General features: G+C 51.8%; 9 protein-coding genes across 9 annotated transcripts; 5 read left to right on the top strand and 4 right to left on the bottom strand.

Moving 5' to 3' along the window:
• Positions 1-287: 287 nt before the first annotated feature.
• BO95DRAFT_451747 (general substrate transporter) lies at positions 288-2,209 on the top strand (the record flags this gene model as incomplete). The annotated part of the gene is given in 7 exon segments (XM_025588104.1): positions 288-419; positions 439-716; positions 796-1,000; positions 1,057-1,135; positions 1,156-1,387; positions 1,482-1,861; positions 2,001-2,209. The coding sequence occupies 7 exon segments, from the start codon at positions 288-290 to the stop codon at positions 2,207-2,209; spliced, it is 1,515 nt and encodes a 504-aa protein (XP_025444092.1).
• Positions 2,210-3,164: 955 nt separating this feature from the next.
• On the bottom strand, positions 3,165-8,493 carry BO95DRAFT_492889 (uncharacterized protein; the record flags this gene model as incomplete). Its single annotated transcript, XM_025590738.1, has 7 exons — positions 3,165-5,023; positions 5,046-5,349; positions 5,419-5,464; positions 5,591-5,683; positions 5,775-7,412; positions 7,466-7,955; positions 7,976-8,493. The coding sequence occupies 7 exons, from the start codon at positions 8,491-8,493 to the stop codon at positions 3,193-3,195; spliced, it is 4,920 nt and encodes a 1,639-aa protein (XP_025444093.1). The 3' UTR covers positions 3,165-3,192.
• Positions 8,494-10,745: 2,252 nt separating this feature from the next.
• On the bottom strand, positions 10,746-11,123 carry BO95DRAFT_512984 (uncharacterized protein; the record flags this gene model as incomplete). Its single annotated transcript, XM_025591573.1, has 2 exons — positions 10,746-10,998; positions 11,048-11,123. 2 exons carry the CDS (start codon positions 11,121-11,123, stop codon positions 10,790-10,792), a joined length of 285 nt encoding a protein of 94 aa, XP_025444094.1. The 3' UTR covers positions 10,746-10,789.
• Positions 11,124-12,097: 974 nt separating this feature from the next.
• Positions 12,098-13,866, top strand: BO95DRAFT_492899 (Zn(II)2Cys6 transcription factor domain-containing protein; the record flags this gene model as incomplete). Its single annotated transcript, XM_025590739.1, has 1 exon — positions 12,098-13,866. Exon 1 carries the CDS (start codon positions 12,397-12,399, stop codon positions 13,864-13,866), a length of 1,470 nt encoding a protein of 489 aa, XP_025444095.1. The 5' UTR covers positions 12,098-12,396.
• Positions 13,867-14,414: 548 nt separating this feature from the next.
• BO95DRAFT_480776 (Low affinity iron permease) lies at positions 14,415-15,923 on the top strand (the record flags this gene model as incomplete). Its single annotated transcript, XM_025590163.1, has 1 exon — positions 14,415-15,923. The coding sequence occupies one exon, from the start codon at positions 14,415-14,417 to the stop codon at positions 15,921-15,923; it is 1,509 nt and encodes a 502-aa protein (XP_025444096.1).
• Positions 15,924-18,209: 2,286 nt separating this feature from the next.
• On the top strand, positions 18,210-18,637 carry BO95DRAFT_461956 (uncharacterized protein; the record flags this gene model as incomplete). Its single annotated transcript, XM_025588871.1, has 2 exons — positions 18,210-18,543; positions 18,615-18,637. The coding sequence occupies 2 exons, from the start codon at positions 18,210-18,212 to the stop codon at positions 18,635-18,637; spliced, it is 357 nt and encodes a 118-aa protein (XP_025444097.1).
• Positions 18,638-19,260: 623 nt separating this feature from the next.
• Positions 19,261-19,704, bottom strand: BO95DRAFT_326329 (uncharacterized protein; the record flags this gene model as incomplete). The annotated part of the gene is made up of 1 exon (XM_025581854.1): positions 19,261-19,704. A coding segment is annotated over one exon (444 nt), but the record flags the coding sequence as incomplete, so codon positions are not given.
• Positions 19,705-20,793: 1,089 nt separating this feature from the next.
• BO95DRAFT_492911 (uncharacterized protein) lies at positions 20,794-22,281 on the top strand (the record flags this gene model as incomplete). The annotated part of the gene is made up of 3 exons (XM_025590740.1): positions 20,794-20,952; positions 21,011-21,401; positions 21,461-22,281. 3 exons carry the CDS (start codon positions 20,794-20,796, stop codon positions 22,279-22,281), a joined length of 1,371 nt encoding a protein of 456 aa, XP_025444099.1.
• BO95DRAFT_79873 (cupin domain-containing protein) lies at positions 22,226-23,082 on the bottom strand. The gene has a single exon (XM_025592227.1). The coding sequence runs from the start codon at positions 22,978-22,980 to the stop codon at positions 22,489-22,491; it is 492 nt and encodes a 163-aa protein (XP_025444100.1). The 5' UTR covers positions 22,981-23,082; the 3' UTR covers positions 22,226-22,488.
• Positions 23,083-23,211: the final 129 nt, after the last annotated feature.

Below are 23,211 nucleotides of genomic sequence, written 5' to 3' on the forward strand. Positions count from 1 at the left end.
AGACAAAAGTGGATCAAATATGCCTTTCTCCATGCTGAACGTGACAGCACTCCTCTCCACCCCCGGGGGGAGTGATGTCTGACCCCAGGCTTTCCCCCCATATCTCCTTTCTGAAATTATGGTTGTTTTTCTTCATCATTATGCTTGAATATAGAAAGATATTTCTTCTTGCTGTTTTTGACCCCTGAACAAGACTTTTCTACCCCTACCACGACCTCCCAACCACCCTGATCGTGAATCCATATCCGCACCTTCTAGTCCCCAATCTCCAACCTAAACCCAGCAGAATGGGCCACGCATTCGGGCTAAGGGGGAACAAAGTTACCATAGGCCACATCGCGACGGTCATCATCCCCGCCTACATCTGCTTCGGGTACCTGAACGCGGTGTCCAGCGGCATCGTCAACCGACAGTCATGGGTGGATACCTTCCCCCCAGCTCGACACGGTGAACACCACTGGAGCCACGAACGCCGAGAACTCCAGGATCGAGGGCACGGTGGTGGCTCTCTTCAACCTGGGATGTCTTTTCAGTGCCATCGCCTGTATCGGGGTCGGTGATCGCCTGGGCAGGAAACGAACCTTCATCCTGGGGTTGGCGATCACGATTGTTGGCTCGATTCTTCAGAGTACGGCCTTTGTGCTGGCACACCTGATTGTTGGGCGGTTCATCACCGGGCTGGGATTCGGCGCGGTGACGGCTACAGGGCCGAATTGGTAGGAACCCCATTTATGTCGTAAATCCCTTGTTTGTCTACCAGTTCGCTGAAGAGAGCATGTTGGGTGCGAGAAATAGGCAAAGCGAGACCACTACCCCCAAGCTTCGAGGCTTTATTGTGATGCTTCAAAGCGGGTTCCTGGCCATCGGTCTGGCCGTGGCGGGTTGGCTGGAATATGGCCTCGCCTTCGCTGAGGGCTCCGTCGTCTGGCGCCTGCCGCTCGCTCTTCCGTGCCTCCTCTGTCTGATATCTCTAATATTCACCCCCTTTTGGCCGGAATCGGTAAGCCTATGCTTAGCTGTCAACCCCTAAGAATACCAGCTAACAATAGGTGATAGCCAAGATGGCTCATTAAAGTAGGTCGGATCGACGAGGCCCGCGAAGTGCTAGCCATCCTTCTCGATGAGTCTCCCACGAGTATGCAGTGGTCCACCAAGTGGAGGAGATCGAGTCATCCCTGCAAGAAACTGGCCAGGGCTCCTTTCAGGACATCTTTCGAAACGGGCCCTCACGCTTCGGTAATGGGGCTTTCATTGCCATTGCCACGCAAATGGCGCAGCAAATGTGCGGGCAGAACGCCATCACTTTCTATCAAAGTACCATCTTCAAGGAATTTCTCGGCATGGATTCCAAGCTAGCGCTGCTCATGTCAGCCGTGCTGTTTACCTGGTATGTATCATCACCGAAAACGACAAGAAGAAGCTCTTACAAACCTCAAAAAAAAGCTAACGATTCTCCACACACAAAGGAAAATCCTAATCAGCCCCTTCGGCGCCCTCACCGTCGACAAAGCCGGCCGCCGGAAGCTGCTGATCCTCTCCTTCGTAGGAATGGGCATCTGCATGGCGGTCATGGCGGGCTGTATGTCTCAGAACAGTAGCAACAAGGCAGCCATGGACACCGCCGTGGTTTTCATCTTCATCTACGTGTTCTTCTATGTCACCGGATGCATCGGGTTGACTTACCTCTACTGTTCAGAGATCGCGCCTCTTGCCGTCCGAACCCAGATCACCGGCATGTCGACCGCCTCCTCGTGGACGTTCAACTTCCTCGTCGTCGAGGTTACCCCAAGTGGCTTCAGCTCTCTGGGCTGGAAGTACTTTCTGGTCTATGCGGTGATTAACCTTGTCCTTCTTGTGCCGAGTACGTCCCACTCTTCGTTGATTGTGTTGTGGCTCATTCTTCCGCTCCTTCCTCCTTTTTTGTTTCCTCCGCCCCCTTGAGCGCATCGTCTTCGGTACTGCTAGGGTCGTTTTCAAAGCGAGGCTAAATCGCATGATAGTGGTCTACTTTCTCTTCCCCGAGACAGAGGGCCTTCATCTCGAGGCCATCGACAACATCTTCCTCGACAGCCGCAACATTCTGCACCCCGTCCGAGCAGCACGGAAGCTTCGCAAGCAGCATGCAGAGCTTGCACTAGCCGGAGGCAACGGTGGACAGCTTCAGGTGGAGGATAAGCAGACCGAAGAGCACCGCGAGTTCGTCGCATAGGCTTCGGTCCGGTAAATCCTGCCATTGCCCTTGGGTCGAGGTCGGTCCCTCAACGGAAAACGAGTATTGATTCATGTATGTACACATAGAGGTTAAAATGAAGAAAAAGGAAGAAGGACACCCCGGGGAGGCTTACTGGATTGAAGCAAATCAGAGGTTGGAGAGGAGTGGGTGGGGGCATGGAGGCCGGGAGTATCGATGACCCGCCATATGTCCTCTAGAGCGTTAAGGCCCTTTCCCAAACCCTAGGTCAATTTCAATATGTTATCTATCTCGGGGTAATGGCTGTCTTCCCTGTTGTGCGTCCAGGAGTGGCTTATGTATCAAAACCAGAGTTTCGCAGTTGGCTCTACTCTAAATTCTGAGATTGTCCTTGTGGGTTGGCAGAACGCTGTGCGCGAGCTTTAAAAACCTTTGTACCGCAGTCTAGATTTTACCTTGGATGGTAAACTCACACGTATGGGTATGAATCATCGGGAGATGATCGGAATGATTCACTTATCCGAGATATCGAGATTGCAAACTGTGAGAGGACCACTCTGGAAGAACCCGGCATCGCGTATCTCCATTCTACGTTGGGGTACAGTGACGGGCATGTGGTCATGGGGAGCAGCCATATACTTTGGGTGAGAGCTGCCCGAGCTATCATTTGCTTATACTTTTACAAGACGGCGGCAAGTTCTTTTCTCCACAAGTCTTGCATCCCGCCCAGAACACGAGAATTCTGATCTGAAGACTCTCCGTCGGCAATACGAAGCCGCTGGTTGACCACATTAAGATAAAATGAAATCGAGGGTTGGTTTCAGGACGTCCACAGATAGTTGAACACTGAGGAGTTTCTGCAAGACCAGTGTTTCCATACTGGATATTCCAAAAGCCAACGTACTGTGACACAAACAGGGCTAATTCGGAGGAAGAAACGCTTTAGTAGGATTTGCAAAGCAGTTATAAAGCCCAGCCGTCTAAGTCCATAGTAACTAGCTTTAGTCCTCAGGCGCCTTGACTCGAAGGAAGGTCACTTGACCCGAGGCATGGCCCGTGATCAGAAGATCGTCGCTGGCTAGGGCACACGTAGCCCGGTACTCAAAGGGCAAAAGAATCCTTTCATTGCCAGCCACCACCCATGCATCATCCAGAAATAGATCGCGAGAAGAGGCATATCTCGATCCGGAATAGAAGGCTCGAACATCCACCCGACCGAAGTTCGTGTCCAGGGTTGCGCCGTCGGCCGAGAAACGCAGGGTTTGTGGGCAGGCTGCCACCGTCCGGGTGCCAATCAGCTTACCCGTCTGCACTTCCCAGAGGTCTGTTCTGCCCTTGGATGACTTGTATTCATTGCTGTAGGTGGAAGCCAGCAAGCGGGCATCCGGGGAGAAGGCAAGAGCGCGATCCGCCTGTCGTCCAACTCCTGTTTTGGTGCTCCAGATCAAGGTCCAAGTATCCGTTTTCCACATCCAAATTCTGCCAGACCGACATATGCATGCTAGATATGCCCCATCTAATGACCAAACGATGTGAGTAATATCCTCATTGCGGTCTTCAGAGGAGATTAATTGGGAAATTATAGACCATGACGAGTCGCTGTGGTCGTCAGGAAGAGGTCCCACAAGGCGTTCGTCTTGAGCAAGAAAAACACTGTCATTAGGGGTAGCGGGCGTAAAGGGTACTGCAAGCTTGGTTTCGAGACCTTTCGATGCTAAGTTCCAGATTAAAACGCACCCCTCGAAAAGTGTCGCTCCGGCCAAGAATTCACCATTTGGCGAGAATGATAGACAACAGACCACCTTACCATGCCCCTTTAACGGTGGCCGCAGCTCGCCAGTATTGCTCCCCCAGACTTTGATAAGGTGAACATCACTTTCGCCCGGAGACTCTGTGCCGTAGACTGCGCAGGCGCAAAGATTGCTGTCTGGGCTGAAGGTAACCGGCCAGTTGCGATAATTTTCCCTCGTCAGGCTGTGTACCCGGGCTCCGGTCTGCGTGTTGTGTATATGAACTGCCCCATCCACACAATTTGCTGCGAATGATTGCCCACCCGGAGAAAACCAGATATCTAAAACTTCGGAGCTGTCAATGTTCTTTCCAATCCTCTTCGTTGGCGTTTTCGTCCTGAAGTCCCAGAGCCACATCGTAATTGTCCCACTGACGACGAGAGTCTTGTGGCCAGGAAGTAGATTTAGTCGGCGGACGGAGTTTCCAGGAAAATGTTCCATCTGCTCGCTCGCTGAGGGCCCAGTGAGATCCCACAAGCGAACCGTGTCAGGTGGGGTCATGGATGCCAGGAGAGTCCCATCATTTGAGAAGGCCAGGTCAGAGACACCATCGACGCACCTTAGATGTCTCTGTACCAAAGCTCCACTTGTGACATCCCAGACATCAATCACATGGCTTAGGAGGTCTGTGGTGGCGAGTGTGTCGCTCACCGATGCCAACAGCTTGCGGTTGTTGGACAGTCGAAGCAGTAGACCGCCAGAACTTACTGTCCTGACAGGCTGGCCAGAAGACCAATTCCACCAGGTGACTTCTCCTTTGCCACCCTCTCCACCCCCCTCCCCCGAAGTGATCATCCACCTGCTTTCTGACGAAAAGGCGATATCCTGGATCAAGCAGGTAGGAATGCGCTGGAGCATTCGATGTGTTTTGAGACACCATATGAGAATTTTGTGGTCCCGTGCAGCGGCTATCACCTCATCGTTATGGGAGAAGGCCACGGATCCGTCATAACAGAGGTTACGGGGGTCTTCAATGCAACAATCAAAAGAATGGATCAATGTGCCAGTGGCGGTGCTCCAGAGTTGCACCTTTCCGGATTCACTCAGAGTTGCTAAAAACTCACCGCGTGCTGAAAAAGGCCATCGTTGAAAGTCCAGAGTCGACTTCCACCCACTTGATCACGGTTCCTCTTTCGATGTCTAGAAAGTATAGAACCATTTCGAACATAAGATAACCGGCGCAACGAGTGCGGTCAGGGGAAAACTGTGGAAGACAAGAGGAAATGCTTTCCACGGGATTTCGGATTTCTCTGATCAAGCGTCCCGAGGCCACATCCCATACTCTCACGTGTCCTGCCTTGGATAAGGAGATGATATCTTTTCCCTCTCCCGAAGAAAAGCTGACCGCGCCGCCGGTCCCCATTGGCTCTAAAGTATGAAGAAGTGTTCCTGTGGATGCATTTCAAATGGCCACTTCCGAAGACGCGACCAGCTTACCGTCGGGTGAAAAATCTATTCCACGTCCTCCATAACCTTTCAGAGTCTGTAGTAGAGGACTCCAGACTTTCCTCATAGTGGGTGGCTCAATGATCCATTTGGGGGTCACATGCGATTACTGCTTCCGAACAAGGCTGTCTTCGGGGCTGTAAATGAGAGCAGATCGATAGACCTGCAATGGCGCCTTCTCAATAATTGACCGCGTGTGGCGCACAAAACGTGTAATATCGTAGACAAAAGCACGAAGCTCGGAGCTTCCGTCAGGCTATATACCAAGTTAAGATACTTCTTCCTGGGTATCCCATGTAGGGTCTAGACAGTACTGAGGGTAGAATGAACGTGTCTTTACCACTTACAGGCAGAGTCTTCAGATATTCCAGAAGCTTGAGGACAGCGCCGGTGCCCTCGGATACTTTGCCCATAACACCTAATGCCTCAAGCCAATGCAGAAGATACGTTTTCAAGAATTCGTGGACTGGTCCATTGTCGCTCACAAGGTCGGAGCTCTTGCTTAACCGTAGATGCTCCACCCAGTAGACGCAAGCATACTCAACGTGCGAAGGAATCTCCTGCTTCACGATCCCAGGGTCAATGCTATCCTGCAGAGTAGAAGAGTCTCCGAGATGACAAATATCTTGTCGGAGGGTCTTGGTTAGAGCCTCGAGGCAGTGGCGGAGGAGGTGGCTATGCTTTTCCTTCCTCGAGATCTGAAAAGTTGGTTCTAGACACCTCTCCTTGCTTGTGAGAAATTCAGGGAACGACAGGTGTGCGAGACGGATGGGAGAATCATTGCTGGCGGCTACGTGGATGACTGAGCTTAGGCTTTCCAACATCCCCCTAACCTCGGCCGTATTCTTGGAGAGAAGATTGCTCAGCGTAGTGACAGACAGAGGCCGGTGAAGCACGACAATGGCCCCAGAGATTGCCTGAAAAGTCCGGCGGGTACCTATTCGTTCCTCAGGCGTTGCAAAACTAAGGACATCCCGTAGGACCTCCGTATACATCCCATCCAGTCTTTCACGAGGGTGGCGGTCGTTCGTCAGAAGCAGATCCAACCGTGGTTTGATCCACTCCTTTTTAGCTTTCTTGTCACATATAAAACCCCACGCTGTAGATGCATATATCCACAGCCCGTCAGCTTTCTTGAAAAGCGCATCCAATTTCTCTTCCTCCGGCCATTCTGAGCCAAAGTGGTGCCGCTGGGATATTTCGCCAAGTTTGTGTTTGAGGACCATCTTGATATCACGATGAGACATTTCCTGGTCAATAGGCGTTTCTGCCCCTTGAAGAGCCTGTTTGCAACCATGAGATCCAGTCATCACGTGGTCAAAGCTTGAGAATATGTGGCTTTGTGGGCGGCTGGTGAGGAGAAACTTCAAACGAATCGAGCGCAGTTGATGCGCTTCGTTGATCAGTTCTAATATGGCGTAGACAGGATCTTCGTTGTGCGTAGATTGACACTCATCAAGTGCATCTATGACCACAATCAACGTGAGAGGCAAGAGGTGATTGTTCTTTTCCAAGCTCAACAAGGGCTTAAGAATCAAATTCTTCCACTGCATCCGGACTGAGGCATGTTCATTGCTCGACTCCGGATGCTCTTCAAGCGACTTACGAATCTCGGACTTGAGCTCGGGTAGACAATTCGCAAGCGATTGGCAAAGAGTGGGAAAGAGATAGGTGGCATTGCTCTGCTGGCTCTCATTTTTGTCGAAGAAAAAGCTGGCACCAAGGCAAATGGTTTCCGGGAGGAATATTCGGTCACGACATCGCTCCGCAATGGTTCGTGAGATGGTAGACTTGCCCCCACCGGCTACCCCATAGAGCCAGAAGATGTGTTCTGGCCCAGGGGACTGAATCCAGCCATGAATCTTCTTCAGGATGCCAATCTGAGTCCCTGCAAAGCATTTATCCTTGGTGTCATTTTTCTCGGCCCCAATTCCTGCTTCTGGTGCAATCTTCAGCCTGTCGAAGATCTGGTTATCCACAATGGTCTGGATGATTCGGTCAGTGAAAGGTTGGGAGCTGGATCAAGATATCTCAATACCTCAAGTTCTTTCTTCAACTCGCGTGAGGTCGCCTCGAACCGCTGGTCCAAGTCCAGTAACGTAGCGCTATCCATTGCTCCGATGTCGCGTCGGATTCCTGCGTCGAGGCCCACGATCATCTGGAGCATCCCCTTCCAGTCTTCCGGGGCCCCCAGATCTTCCAAAACTCTAAAGATACTGGAACGAGAATAGTGCCGCGCGAGGCGAATTTGAAAGAGAAGGATATTGGCGTATACTTTGATGATCTGGACTCTGATGGATTGGGCCAGGGCCTCCTGTTGTTTCGACCGAAAGGTCGTTTCTGCCGTAGAATATCTCCGAGCCCAATTCTGTTCCACGACCGCGTAAAGGGTTAGAAGCTTTGTAACGGATTCAAATCCATTCGAAGCTTCTGCATCCTGCGTGAGGGATCGGGTGATGGGTCCGACTAGGAGGACCAATGCTCCTGCCCACGCAAGGGCTCTGAGCCCACTGCCGTAGTGACGAGGCCTTGCACCGAGATGAGTAACTTCACGGCGCGGTCGACCTGAGCTTTGACAACGATTTCTTTTCCTCCGAGATGGAATCTGGTTCGAGAATTCTGGATGTCCTCGAATCTTCGCTCAACCACCGAGCAAAGACGTGGACTGATGTCGAAATCCTCTTCCCCAGCATCCTCGTCCTCTCTCTTGCCTTCTAATAGTGCGAGCTGATAAGCTTTAATGAGCTTGGCGGTACTTGGGTCGCACGTGAGTTGCTCATATGCCTCTCGCCAAAGGCCTCTCAGGTCTGTAGGCTTTTTACTGGGGGCCTCATCCCCGGAAATGTCGACTGGTTGATCTGAAATCGATGGAACCAGTGTCGTAAAGTTATCATTTGCAGCTGGGGGGCTCGGAGAGTCACCCTGGGCATGGTTGACAAACTGCGCAGCTGTTTGTGGCTGGTCCGTGGTCCGATCTTCCTTATCCTTGCTGGAAAAAAGCCCCAAGAATAATTTCCGACAGCTCCCAGACGAGAGCCTGGCATCGTGGGATGTTGGGTTCCGCATGACTGACGACGGGGACACTTAGAGTTGAGGTATTGAGTTGACGCGCATGAATTTCCAGGCCTCCCATGTCGGAAGTAGCGAGTGCGGAGCTCAATCTGAGGGGCATGCAGCTGTCGTTGTGGATCACGATGATTGGACTGCTGTCTTCAAGCAAATTGGAGATCTCATTGAACCCATCATACAGCGCTACTGCAGTGATGTGGCAGTGGAGACATGAGAGGCGTCGGTGATCTACCAATCCGAATCACCTTTCAGCACTAGCGCAAGATCACAGCCCCGACTCCAATTCCAGCTCCTAAGTTACATGACCCCTGAAAAGTGGTTGGAAAATCCGTTCCGGGTAAAAGCAGTAACTAGAAATGGAGCTGCCATCGCAGCAATCGGTTGTTGAACTAGATTCAAGACCATATTCCAGGAAGTCCACTTCATGTCAGCATGAAGGATGCCTGCTTCTCGACCGCGATCGCGAGTACGCTAATATCTACGCTAATATCTACGCTAATATCTACGCTAATATCTACGCTAATCGCAAAACCAATCTTGCTCCCAACAAACCAACAGCCTTTGTCCGCGGGTTTCAACCTTAGACAATCTGTTCTGGGGTTTTTTTGTGGTTGTTTATAGTGTAATCCACGTCGCGTAGCCCACGTCTTCTGGGATAAGAAATGTAATATCCTCGAGTGGCCAGGATGTGCAGAAGAAATCTATTTTTCAATTATCAATCACCTAACGTTAGTTTTCGGCTTGATCCTCTGTACTTGGTTTGGATTCAAACTGCTGCTGTTGATGCACAGAAATGTGTAAAATATACATGTATTTTGCTACTGCAGTGAATTGGCAAGTCTATCAGAAGATTCGTGTTAGATCACAAAAAGATAATCCTCACTATAAGGAAATTTGTCCTTATCATAAAGGCTTCTATTGCTTAAGCCTACTATCAAGCACTTCTGAATCACTTTCAGTACAATATCTATAGTCGAAGTACTAAGATATCAAATTCATACATGTGAGGTTAGCTTGAAGTGGGACAACCACTTCAACCCTGCTAGTGATGATGTGTGCCACAAAAGTCTTTCTTAAGTATTTCTTTGTTCTATATGGCACTACAAAGTGATGATTGCCGGCCTACTTAGCACATCGATCCCACAAATCTTCTCTTCCTATCCCCTTTTGCGGCCACCTCGCGCTATGAGTTAGACTACACATCCGTTTTACATCTCAACAGTATGGCGAAAGCTTTTTGATGAGATGTCCGACTACACGATTATTCTCTATAGCTAAGATGAATCACATGAAAAGTAGAGACATGAGAAATTCAACGAGCGTATTTTGTCGTATGGCGATGGCACTTTCGAGCTTGAATCCGCGCCGACCCAGCAACCCGTGACCGCATCCCCTCCAGATCATGCTGAAGGCGCCTTTTCCAACATAAATGAACTACCTGACTAGGTTAAGAGCTGACCGAGGGAGCAGGGTTGATCGGACTGATGAATCATACAGAACTTGATTGGATCGTCATTATTTGTCCAAGAAAGCCTGCATTCCACCTATTTGTGCATTCCCACTGAGAAAATATCTGAGCAACCCAACCAGTTTCCCTACAGCCTCATCCCAGTCCTTCTTGGAGGACAGGTCATATCCTCGTGTAAAGGCTATAGTGAAGGTTTCATCAGCCGAGCACCCCTTTGAATGGACGCGCAATATCTGATCTTTTGTAAAGAACCCGCGAGCAAAAAAGATTGGCCGTTTGTAGAAACCAAGAACAAACATCTCTTGATCGCGTAGGCCTAGTTTAACATTGCATGCAAGCTGGCCTAGCATGATACTCAGAGTCTGTCCCAGAAACTCTCCCCACGTCTGATCATGAAACCACTGGAGCGATAGTTTAGAAAGCGTAGTGAAGGCTCTGCTTGAAAGTGAGTCGATCTACGCTCGTGAAAGATAAAATAGGAAGGTTTCGGTCCTGAGTACGAATCATGACAGCGCCATCAGGCCTGGCTGCATACTTCTGACCGCCGATATGATATGACTGCCTGTGCGTGGCCACAGGAAAGCTTCTGTGCTTTAGTCTAACGCGCTTTCCCCGCGGCAGTTCGAAACTTACTAGAGTCGAGGTCCAGAACCTCTCATACCTATTTTCCGATAAAGACTCTCCATCAGCTCTCTCAACACGAGGACCTGTAGGGTCATCAGATGGGCAAAGTCTGCCCGCGTAGAATACTTCCAGCTCTTTCGCGGAAGAGTTACAGTCTCCTCTCTCCCCACCACATCTTCCAGCAAGCCCGGCTCGATGCGATCAGGATACATAGGGTTGGCTTTCGGGATAGTAGGCTTGAAGGGGGTCGGGCTCGGCGAGGGAGGCGTCGAAGAGGTTAGCCTCGGAGACATACGAGTTGAAGAGGTGGAAGGCTTCTTGGAACTCCTTTGACTCTTCTTCGGGCCAGCGATCAACACAGAAGAGATCGGCAGAGTCAGCATGTTTGAAAACCCAAGGGGTGAGTTCTTCTGTGTTGTCGTCAGTAGTGGGCACCTAAGATGGCATAGTGATCTGGACCCTTTTCATAGGATTGTAAGATGCTGGGAAAGAATTGATCGGTGTCGATGACTATGGAGTTGATAGTGGCCGACATGGTGGGGTGGTGAGCTGTGAAGGCGGGCAGCCTGGAGCTCTGGGCCAGTACCAACTAGGTATGTAGGTATGTACTGTGCAAGGTGGGCTTTCCGCGGAATGTGCCCAGTGGTGGAACTTTGTCTATCAGGCCTTGGATCGCGGCTTCTAAGAGCGACCAGGAAGTAATGAATACCTACTTAAAGTCATGTTGGAACTCTGGAAGCCAGTCGGAAAAGACCCCGGCCCTTCGTTCGACAAAATACCGGCCCGGCTGTTTATCCGTGATCTACAATACGCTGCGGAGTATGCGGAGTACAGTAAATTACATGTAATTACCTCCTACATATTAATAGTGAGAATATTAGGCCGACTTTAATCGCATTCCATGCCATCGTGGCCAAGCTCGTTGTACCTGATTTCTTCATCTTATTATCCATGTACATGAACCGGTCCTCTGCAGAAATGTATAGTAGTTTAACGTATAGATGAGTTGACAGGCGGGTGGGCATGTCGTGTTTTTGTTGTGGCGGACTTCTCGTCTTTGCCCTCGGGGTTAGCATGCCTTCCTTCTAAGATGGGAGAAGGAGCCGGAAGATGGCCCAAGGTGGTGATTGATTGATTGATCCTTGATGTTTCATAAGAGAGTGCGGTCAAATTCCGTGCGCCGTACACGCCATTTCGGTCTTGACTCATACCAGAGCAGCAATTAAATTATGAATTGAGTCACAGTGCGCGGAGGGAGGGTCCGGATGTACTGGCTTATCGCCGATAGCGGCTCAACGCACACCAGAACTTAAGCATGGCCAAGGCCTCCCCTATTCATTCCGACCCACAGTCTACCTACCCACAGTCTGTGGCTTGAGTGACCCGCCACTAGACAATTTGCGGAAGGGGACGCGACGGCAATATCCGCAAGCCTTGCTATTGGCCTGAAATTCGGCCGACAGCCTTTCCTGAAGAACGTTGAGGCCATAAAACTCGCCGGACCACGTTCTGTTCTCCACAGCGGGGCGGGGCGGACGTGCAGATTATGAACCATAAAACCCTGCCCCTGCCTTGGCCATGTGCCCAGGTTAGTCTGGTTAGGTGACAGGGTTTCAGGGTCAAGTCTGTTGGCGGTCGTTACCACAAATTGTATGAGAAGGTTTTCACCAGGCCAAAATGCAGAACAAGACGAAGACAGGTGTCACAACGCGCAGCCCTCGGAGCAAAGGCTGTCTCATGTGCCGTCGCTCGAAAGTGAAGGTAGGATCATTGCCTTCTCTATGGTTCCCGCTTCGTGATTTTCGGGAATGGAGACACTGATGAGAATAATCAAGTGCAATGAAGGGCAGCCGCAGTGTAGTCGCTGCGTCCGTCGGGGCACTGAGTGTAGCTATCCTGATGCCCTGGAGCTCGATTTTCGCGATGAGAACAGTAAAGCAGCAGCCCGCACTGCTGCTCTCTGGCGAACGCGTACCCAGGCGGCAAGGCTGCTGCGTGAACCCAGCGCCCCCAGCCGCACACTGGTGGATCTTCACGACCGGGTTATCGCGGCATTCTATCGGGATTTTGACTGCAGCGCCAAGGTCTCCAACCCCTGGATCGAATTCTTCCAGATGCTACCCACACTCTACCGCCAATCAGTCAGAGTTCCCTCCTCCCCCACCCGCCAGGCGATCCGTGCCCTGGCTCTGGCCCACCATTCGCGTCAACAGCAGCAGCCTGTCCCACAGCTGGAGATCATGGCGCGGACCGAGTACCTGCAGGCTATTACCCAGATTCGGCTCCAGCTGCAGCGAAGTCACGGGGTTTCGAGCACCGAGACCGTCGTCTCGGTTGCGCTGATGGGGCTCTTTGACTCAATCCTTCCGAGCCCTGAACCGGCGCAATCCTGGCATGCGGCCCACCAGCACGGAGCTATCTCCATGGTGCGGCAGCAAATCACTTCGCCCACCTCGGCAGCCAGCATTGATCCCTATCTCCTCAAATATCAGTACCTGCTAATGGTAATCAATTGCTTAAACCAACGATCACGGCCGCAGCTCCCATTAAAATGGTGGACCGCGGTGATGGACCCGGGATTCACGGCTGCCCATCTGTTCTGTACCATGTATCGGCTCGCCCAGTGGCAAGCCGAGATCGACTCGTACATTGTTACCTTTGACCACCACGCCATGTCTAACATGGTCGACACTTTACTCGCGGCCGATGATGCATTGGATGCATGGGAAGCCCAACTACCCCCGAGCTCTCACTTCTCCGAGCGGGAGGTCAGGGCCGATGATCCCGCAATCCTGCAATGGCCCGGCGCCCCATTCCGGGTCTACGTCTATGAGAACAGCTGGAATGCCGTGCCCCGCACTTTCTGTTTTGCCACGCGCATCATGCTCTGCCAAAATATCCTACTGTGCAACGGCTACGCGGAAGATGCGGAGCAGACCATTGTGGATATGATTCGACACATCTGCCGCAGCACTCACGCAGTAATCAGTGGTAGCGGTGATGGCAGCAAAGCCGTGGAAGAAGGACTCTCGATGCGCGGGCGGGCGATAGTGTGGCCGCTAAATGTTGCTGCCTCCGCCCTCCAGGGCAACCCGAGGGTCCTGGCGCAGGTGGGCGTCGAGTCTGCCCAGTGGACGCGACGAGCTCTTCAGCATGCGCTAAGGCTCTCTGGGAGTAGTTTGGCTCTCAATATGGATTACAAGACGGAGCAAAGAATGCCTGACTTGTTCCAAACATTTTATCTAGGTCAGAAGGGGTGCTTGGATGAACAGCACTGATCTTATAAGTGTTCTTATGGGAAAGATTCTTTGTGGGACTTGTCCAGGCAACTACATTGATTCCATCCAATCAAGAAATTGGCGCAGCCAAAGACTCGGACCCGACCCAGGGATTCGGACTCGGATCACTTCCAGCCCTGCCAAGGAAGCTTGATTTCAGCTGCGGAGGGAAAATAAACCCTCCGACCGGGACGGAAGTGTACTTGAGGCCGACCCAAAGCGGTATCTCTTCCGACCCTCAAGTTTTCCTCTTTTCCTCTTCCCCTTCTTTCTCTCTCCCAATGATCTATATACTTCTTTCCTGTCCTGCTATCATCTCTTCCATACCTGGTCTATAATTTTCTCTCATGCTTTCAAACACCTACTCGCTGCAATCCTGCAATCATAATACCCGCTATTTCTTCTATCAACTCCGAATGGCTGATCCTCGCTCTATGAACTCGCTCGTGTCTATCGTCTCCGCTATCCCATGCGTGCTGGCTCTACTGCAACTCTTCTGCGAATCGGCAAACCTCAGTTACCCGCCGTAATTACCCAACGAAGACAGAATGAACTACTTTACACCGGTCCTTCGATGCGAGGTGGAGGGGAACGCTGAGACTCAGTGGCTGGGAAGTGGTATGGACGCAAAGATGGACATGAGCGACAATCCGTCCAACGAGGTCACTGGATTCCGGGTCAGACGGAGCCCAAGGCTTGTTGATCGCTGCCTCAATGTCATGGTCCGGATTTCCGGATCTGTACCGGTCTTCTTCGTGATTCTAGCCGGTCTGTTGACGTGGGCTCTGTTGGGCATTCGATTTGGAAACCTGAGCATCTGGATTGCTTCCATCTCTGATGTTCAGGCTATTCTCTGTTATGTCTTTGACTCTTTCATTATGCGTCAGCTCCTGCGCCAGTATTCCGAGCAGCGCGACGCCATTGTCGAGCTCCGGTCCCGCAGTCACAGTCATCAACGCATGCTCGCCAACATCAAGAGGAAGCTAGGACAGGACGGGATCCATCAAGTCGCCGAGAAGTGCAACGTGGAGACTTTCGAGCCAAAGGATTACAGCTTGCACTCTCAGGGGCCTTTGGCTCGGGGTATCATGCACTCCGCCCGGGCCTTTGGGCACGTACTCAGCTCTCTTCTCTTTTGGGTCTGTGTCGTGATTTGGCTGGGCTTCGGTCCGCATTGCAGCTGGTCCGACCGGTGGCAACTCTACATCAACGACGCGACATCCGCGCTGATGATCCTGGTATTTGCGTTCCTCGCCTGCCTCCGAGAACGCTACGCGGATTATAGCAGCACCTCTCTGGATGCCATCTTCCGACTCGACTCGACCCTCGAGATGAAGCTTCGCTGCTTGACCAAGGATGATCTACCAAACCCTATGGTGGCTGACCCCCCACCCAAGGAGAATATCTTGCAGGTGGTGATCTTCTACTACGCGGACATCGTTGGAACCTTGGTCGGCCTCGTCTTTCTCGTGCTGGTGGTCATCGCCTGGGCTGCGGTCGGCCCTGTCCTCCACTATGACAGTAACTGGTGGCTCCTGATTGGGACGTACGCCGGACTAGTGGGTCTCTTTGACAGCCTCGTTCTTCGCAACGTCCAAAGCAAAGCGAATCGATACATCAAGCGCCAGATGACGATGGTTTTGAGTGCAGATGCCGCTCTGCTTACGGAACTCTCCCTTGCTACCGATAACCGCGCAGGCAGCAGCGCCCAGCGCCCGTCCCTGAGCCAGAGAGTATCCCGCCGGATGGATGCGGTTACCTCCCATGTTCTCATGGTTATGGCAGGCTTTCTCCTCACCATTGGCTGTGTGGTCACGTCTAGCGCGATGAAATGGAGTCTAACCGGACAGTTGATCTCGAACGTACCGCCCAGCATCATCGAGACCTTCTTCATGTTGATCCTCATCAATGGTCAGAATGATGCCGAAGCCAGCGTCCATGGAGACCTAGACGACCTGTATCACCGCCGCCAGCGGCTGCTGTCCTTTACGCAGCATGCGAAGGAGCTTTTGGAAGTACATGGGCAGTCTGACATCGCTACGATGGCTGCATCTTGAAGAGATACTTATGTCTCGCGGCCGCGAGGGAATAGACGTTGGCATTCAACATGCAGCGTGGTGGGTTGATGTTGTTCGCAGTATAACGTCTCAATCCCAGTACTAGAATCTTCCATAATAGACGCTTTGTATGATGTTACTTGGCCGGCTGTACCTGGGTACGATCTGTGATTGATTAGTCATGTTCCTCCCTGTCATGGTCGTGCTTTTTGTATGTGAAATCTGTTTCCACTTTTCGCTAGTTTTGTTGTTTTTTGTCGGCCTATATAATCGGGATTTCCATTTTCCCTCAGCTCTATTACAGAAAAGCAACCGAGTCTTCTACTTGCCACTCAACAACTGCTACTGTTTTCTTCGCGCGAAGAAAGACCCGACATGATTTATTTAGCCTGCTCCCTTAAATGTTGATTCTTCTTGGTATATTCTTTGATTTACGTCTACTTTCTAGTCAAAAAAAAGTTTTAGATATACTTGATCTTCATTTTCAACCATTCTCGGCCTGTGTAGTAGGCCACCTAGAGGAAAGCACGAGGAACTGAGGAACCAAGCCGTAGATTGCCTTGGCTCCCCTCAGAAACCTTGTGGGAGAGCTTCAGTCTAGTTAGATCTGTCAGAGGCGCTTGCGATCACAGTACCCAGCCGGGTGGGTACAGGGCGCCTCCCGTCAGAACTTCTTGGCCGTCTCACGCACTATGCCCTCGCGCGGGCGGAGTTCCATGGTGTCCTTGTTCCGGTCCGACTTCTTGACGACCAACTGCTCGCAGGGCAACGAGGAAGCCCACCGGTAAGCTGGCAACTGGCCGAAGCGCGCGTAGTAGGCCTCGGCCTGGGGGGCGGGCCAGTCCACCATGGCGACCCGCTCGCCGCACTGGAAGCGCACCCGGATGTGGCCCGGCTGCAGCGGGGGCATGCCCTGATAATTGCCGCGGATCTTGTGGTAGAGCTCGTGCGCGCGCTCCGAGATGCTCGGCTTCTAGTCCTCCTCGTACCGGATGAACTGGCACGGGTGGTGGCCGTCCCAGCCGATTGAGAACTCCTCGTGGTCGTGGCCGAATTTGTCCAAGAGCTGTTTCTTTGCCTTCTTCTGGAAGGGGGGAGTCGTGGGCGTGCGAGCAGAGCCCGCAGAGCAGGGGGCTTCCACACTCCTTTTTGCAAACTTCCGTAGACAGTCTGTCGTGCGGGCTCGGAACAATTGAAGGTGGTAAGGGTGAGAGAATGACTGTTCTGAGCGATGTGCTTGGTTGCTGGAAGATAGATTTTGCTTCCACTTGGTTTTTGCACCTGTGATGGAGCTGATGGATACTCCGACTCTTGGGGATTGACGGTGATATTGATACTATCGAAATTCTCGACTGTTTGAAGTGTACGCAAGGACTAAGGCAGCTAGCCATCAAAGAAACGCCGATCGATTCTTGGTGTTGAAGCCGCACAACCATCTCTACAAACCGAGTAAGGACAAATGAACGCCCGACAAACAAGCCAACGTGCCCCTTTGATTTTATGCCAAAGATCAAAAGAGCATGCGGGAATGACAAACAAAATAAGGCTAGAAGCAGGCGCTACATTGCTTCTAGCTCTTGCAGAACTATTGCGAATTCAATCAACAAAGCCACGCCTAAAGCAGATCTGATATAAAGTTTACTTTATACTTCTAAGTTTTGCCTAGGACCCATTGTGCCTTTGTGTCTGTATTTCACCCGCCCCGCTTCCCCGAAACAATTGCATTGTCTTCCTTCCTCTATCCTTAGTAGAAGTGACAAGAGCTAATTTTTGGTGCCTTTACTGGACCTGAAAGGTGATCTCAGGTAGGAATATATCACATCTGAGTATTCGGTCTCTCCCGCCATGACGTCGAGTGTTTGGCGTTCGCGAGGCACATGAAGACGAACGTGTACCTGCTTGGTGTATAACTATACAGTTTATAGTAATTGGACACTGATGGTTGAAAGTGATCATAACAATACATGATCACACCTGAGCCGAGCCGAGCGACCCCCGCAAGGAGTGGGGCGGAGTGGTCGCCCCGTTTTGTTCGGAGTCGAACTGCCCATTTGTTAGGTTTCTCCCTGAATGTTTTGAGACCCCCCCACCCTCGCCCAATTGATCAAACTTACACGAGCTAAGCTCTCGACAGAAATCAAAAGTTCTACAATCCTGTTCAGGGGTCCGATCGGCTGAATTGAAAATCCTCTACCCTACCATACATGCAGTTCGTCAGTTGGCGCCTGGAACCGACCTCTCTCCCCTGACCATCGCCACAGAAGCTTTCTTTTATTGACAATACCAATGACCTCTTTCATCAAGCCATATTTCCTTTCCCTCTCCCCGTCCTCAACCTGGGACCCCTTGTTCAAGGGTCTGTATCACGGAGTCAGAGCATCCCTCGTGATATGGAGTCAAGTCTATCTCTACGGCGTGCGGGCGATCATTTTAATCGAGCTAGGTGCTATCGTCGCTTTGCACCTCTCGCTGTCCCTGATTCCCGATTACTTTGAGAACTCGCGCGATGGGTGGTCGTCCGAATCAGAGTCCATGGAGTTTGTAGGGGAGGTTCTCGGTCTGGGCATGGAGCTGATCACGGCTTATCTGCTGTACAAGCGACCGCACCCGCGAAGATCTGGTATGTTATATCACGCTACCTGCATGGTTTCTTGCAATTCTCGCATGCTTATTTGCATTTCGCTCGAATAGATGCTGGAGTGGGGAATCAGTAATTGGTTCCTGTTGGCCTGACCGGTCGAACATCACTTGACATGCCGTGCTTTCGGCCGCTGAAAGGGCGTATACCCAGAATGATGGAAATGCGAGTCCAGGTACTGTGGTTGTTAGAGAGATATTTGTAGTTAAAGAAAGGTGCTCCAGCTCTGGGCACCCCACTAAAGATTCGATGTGTTTTCAGACTTGCTAGGATGTGACCCGTGCCCAGTTGAGCAGGCGAAGAGAGGAATTCGCTTTACCGGTGCTGATGATACACGACCAAGACACTGAGGTATTATGAGCATGAAGCTCGGGGATAACAATAGTAGCTTGGACGCAGGCTAACGGCTATTACGACAGCAAATAATGGTTGTGGTTTGCAAATGATCTGGTCTTGTTAGGGATAAAATAGTGAATTAGGGCACGGTTGAGATCGACTAACACCAACCGGCATCTCACTTCACACCTCCATAGCCCTTCTTTATGCATTTCCCATCCCATCAAAGTATTTATAATCATAGTCGAACTGGACAGGATAAGCGAAGAATATTTGCCCCTGGCCTTTGTCCTATCTCTCGATCGCAGCCCCTGCATTGCTATTCTTGAGCCTATTCACCTCGGCAGTCTCTCTAGCCTGACCGAGAGCAACAAGCTGGCTCTTCAATACCTTCACACTCCGAACACTCACCCCTTCCTTCGGGTCGAACAGTGCATCAAATGATACTATTTCAACTTTGGCCCGCATCACTGTAGTTAAAGCGATAGTTCTGGCCAGAGTAATAACGTCACTGTCCCTAATAGCAAGACTGACCTTCTCTGGCATTCTGTGGTTCCAGTAAAGTTCCGGCGACTTATCGATGCCCCGTGGCGGGAGCGTCCGATCGAAGACCAGCCGCGTGTAAGTGGGACGCTTCATCATTTCCTGTCTCCATGCTTTGCTGGGGGAATCAAAATTGAGGAATTCGTGTTTAGCGTCACGGCAGCTATTTGGTGCGGAGTTGGAGCCGCAGATCGCCCGGGCTCGCCGACATGATTCGAGGATGTCGGTGTTTCTAAGGGGCTGGAGCAGAGCGATCGTCGCTTGACATTGGTTGGAAGTGGGGATGTGAGGTAACTCCTCTATATGGCAAAAGTCGTGTAGGACCGTCGCATCGAAAGCGTTTTGGGGGAGAGACATATTCAACGCAGTGGTAGAGGAAGAAGGAAAGTCAGTTTGGAGGCAGCCTTGAGAGGAGGGGCAGGCGGCTATGTGAATTAGGGCTAACATTACATGCGCAGTCTAGCCTTGTTCAGACAATGAGTCACTTCATGTATCGAGCCTGATTTCTACTCGGATAGTCCTCCTGCGAAGTTTTTCTGGGATGGCAAATGTCAGCCAGGCGACTGCAGAGGTCTAGCCAAGAAGTGCGACTTCGGTGTCTCGCTGGTTGCCCTCATACCGTTAGCAAATGCTCCCGTGGTACGCACAGCACTGCGCTCATATTGTCTCTCTGACAAATACGGCCAAATATCGTTCCAGATTGAACCAAGTCACGTCTGCCATGGCCAGGATCAAATATGCGTATTCTACATACATGACATATCAGATAGCTGGAGAGAGCTTTCCCGTCCCGGCTGCAGATCCTGCCCCACATTCCTTCCCTACACTTGACCCCTGCAGTGTCTGCCCCACGCAAAGAATGACAGCTATTTATATGTAGGACGTTCCACCCGCTATGCACACCCCGCTGCCCAACTATGCTTTTTCACCACCCGTCTTTTCTCATGCGCTGGAAATTGATCAGAGCCCCCTCTCTTACCGGGAAGAGTCAATTCATCCGTCCCTATACGACGCCACCACTGTGGAGAGCACTCGAGAAAGGCGAAGGCAATTTCCGCGCAGCTATCCGAGCACAATGTATTATTAATCAAATTTCTTTGAGCAGAGGTTCGTATCGAAGAGGCCGAGCTACATCAGTACCAACGCTATCGCTGGCTGTCCGTTTTTCCTTTTCCCAGGAAATAAACTTTCTATTAACGACCCCACAGCACCAAAGATGCCGAGCAACTGGCGGCACGGTATCGCAAGTTCCGGCTGCCGGCACTGATCGATGCCGCCAGCGAAGTAGCCGGTAGTGATGCTTCCAACTGTAAGCCATCTGCTACAATGAGCCCACGGTATGGCTGATACTGCATGACAGGTACCAAGGTCCTCAAATGCATCGAAGGGCAATACAACAAGGCCTTGATCCTGTCGATGGACAATGGCCAGGACGTGGTGGCCCGGCTACCCAATCCCAACGCCGGACCGAGATTCTACACTACCGCATCGGAGGTGGCCACGCGTCAGTTTGTGGGTGTCTATTTGCCTTATCTACAGATTTGATTGCTAATGTGGAATTTTCATTCAGCTCCGAGACCATCTCGCTCTCCCCGTCCCTCGAATCTACGCGTGGTCTGCAGATGAGACAAATCCAGTTGGGGCCGAGTACATTCTGGAGGAGAAAGCGACTGGGCAACCGTTAGGGTTGCTGTGGAGCAATCTGCCATCCTTGGCTCGTGCGCACATCATCGACCAAGTCGTCGACATCGAGCGGAGGCTTTTGTCTCTTACTTTCCCGCGGCATGGGTGCATATACTTCCAGTCAGACCTCGAGTCACGACCAGAACATCCCAGTTTCGTTCCAATACAGAGCCCAGACGGTGGAAGTAGGCCCGCATTTGCCCTCGGTCCGCTGACCCATCCACGGTACTGGCACGGCCACATGGGAAGAGTACCAATGAACCTCCACAGGGGGCCGTGTAGGTTCCTCTTCTGTGACTATGTCGCATTTTCAGTCTTCTGACACTCAAAGCCATAGTCAAAAATATGGCGGAGTATGCCAGCGCCATCGCGCAGAACGAGATCCGATGGGCGCAGACGCACGCCAAACCAAGAATGAACGTCCGGCGATCAGAGGAGCAGCTAGAGACAGCAGATGAGTACGTCGCTTTGCTGGAGCGGTATACAAAGCTCGTGCCCTACCTGCTCCAGGAACCTCATGGTCACGAATCCCCAGACCAGCTGTCGCATCCTGATCTACACCTGGACAACATCTTCGTGGACCCAGCAACCAACAACATCACAGCCGTGATCGACTGGCAGCATGCGGCCGCTTCGCCAGTTGATCTACATGTGCTGATTCCGCAGATGCTGGAGCCAACGACAGCGGGGACAGGCGAAGGCGACGACTCACTCCGACAGTTTTACTTCGCCAAACTCAAGAGTCTGAATCCCAGGCGATGGGAGGCACTTACTGAACCGTGTCACACACTCAGAATGAAACCTACCCGGCTGGTGCCGGCTTGCTGGCAGCGAGATGACCTGTTCTCCCTCCGCCATTCACTGATCGCAGTAGTCACTCGCTGGGACGATATATGCACCAGTTCAATTAAATGTCCGGTTGATTTCACTTTTCGAGAGCTCCAACAACATGACGAGGAGAAGGAGCTTATCGAGGGTGTTTCATTGGTCTTGCGCCAGATTCAAGAACAAGGGCTCCTCCCTCTTGGCGGCATGGTTCCGCGCGAGCGGTATGAAGTCGCTCAGAGATTGAGCCAGCATTTCAGGGACGAGTTTATCGCATTGGGGGAGGATGCGGAGCAGAGGGAGATACTCGCCAAGATTTGGTCATATTCGTGAGTTCCTGGAGCTGGGTTCTTTGATGAAAGAAAAAAAAAAAAATGAAGAAACAAAAAGAAACAATAACAACAACAACGCCCCAATCCCAACCAACGACCCCGGATGTAGACAAAATGGATCCCAGTACACCTTCCACATAAACCCACCACAACCCGAATTCCTCATCAAGTTGACCACCCCATCCCATCCACCAGAAAATCGAAGGACCTAAAACGGCCAGACCGCCCCCATCTCCTCCCCCTCCACCACCACCGGTCTCGCCTGCACCATCACGGAAGTCAACCTCGCCCACTCATCCGACGGATTCCCCCACTTGTGCATGGTCCCCCTCTGCACGACCGTATCGCCCGCCTGCAGCGTCACCGTGGACCCGTCATCCGTGCTCAGCGTGACCACGCCGCGGGTGACGGTGACATAATCGAGGGTGATGGAGCGGTGCATCGGGCCCTCGTACCGCGGGGGCAGATCGTAGGTGCAGAAGACGGAGCCGCCGGTTGTTGCGGCGGTTGAGTTGGGTTCGATCTTGGTTGGGTCCTGGTCGATCGTGGCGGGGATCTCGGTGGAGGACCAGAGGGGGTTGAGGTAGGTGCCGTCGTCGAGGGCGGTGGGTGCTTTGGGGGCGTTGATGGCGATGGTGGCGGTGCGGGAGGGGGTGTGGGCTGTGATGATGCGGCGCGTGTTGGGGGGTGGTGAGGACATTTTCGAGGGCTTGATAGGGGTTGGTTTGCTGTTGATGGTGGTAGAAGTTTCTTCTATTTCCTAGGTAGGGGAGGGTGGTATGAGATTGGAGGATCTGTGGATAGTCGATTGTGCTGTGGCTGGCCTATATAGGAGTTGCGGCACAGAGTCTGCCTAGCATTTCCTACTAGCCGTGACATACCGAGTAAGAGCGAGATTCAGCCGACGCACAGTGGGTCGGTGATGATGACA

This window comes from Aspergillus brunneoviolaceus (assembly GCF_003184695.1).
Source record: "Aspergillus brunneoviolaceus CBS 621.78 unplaced genomic scaffold BO95scaffold_20, whole genome shotgun sequence".
NCBI lineage: Eukaryota > Fungi > Ascomycota > Eurotiomycetes > Eurotiales > Aspergillaceae > Aspergillus > Aspergillus brunneoviolaceus.

Excerpts from the sequence above, each read along its gene's own strand:
- BO95DRAFT_79873 (XM_025592227.1), bottom strand. The coding sequence starts at position 22,980 with ATGTCCTCACCACCCCCCAACACGCGCCGCATCATCACAGCCCACACC.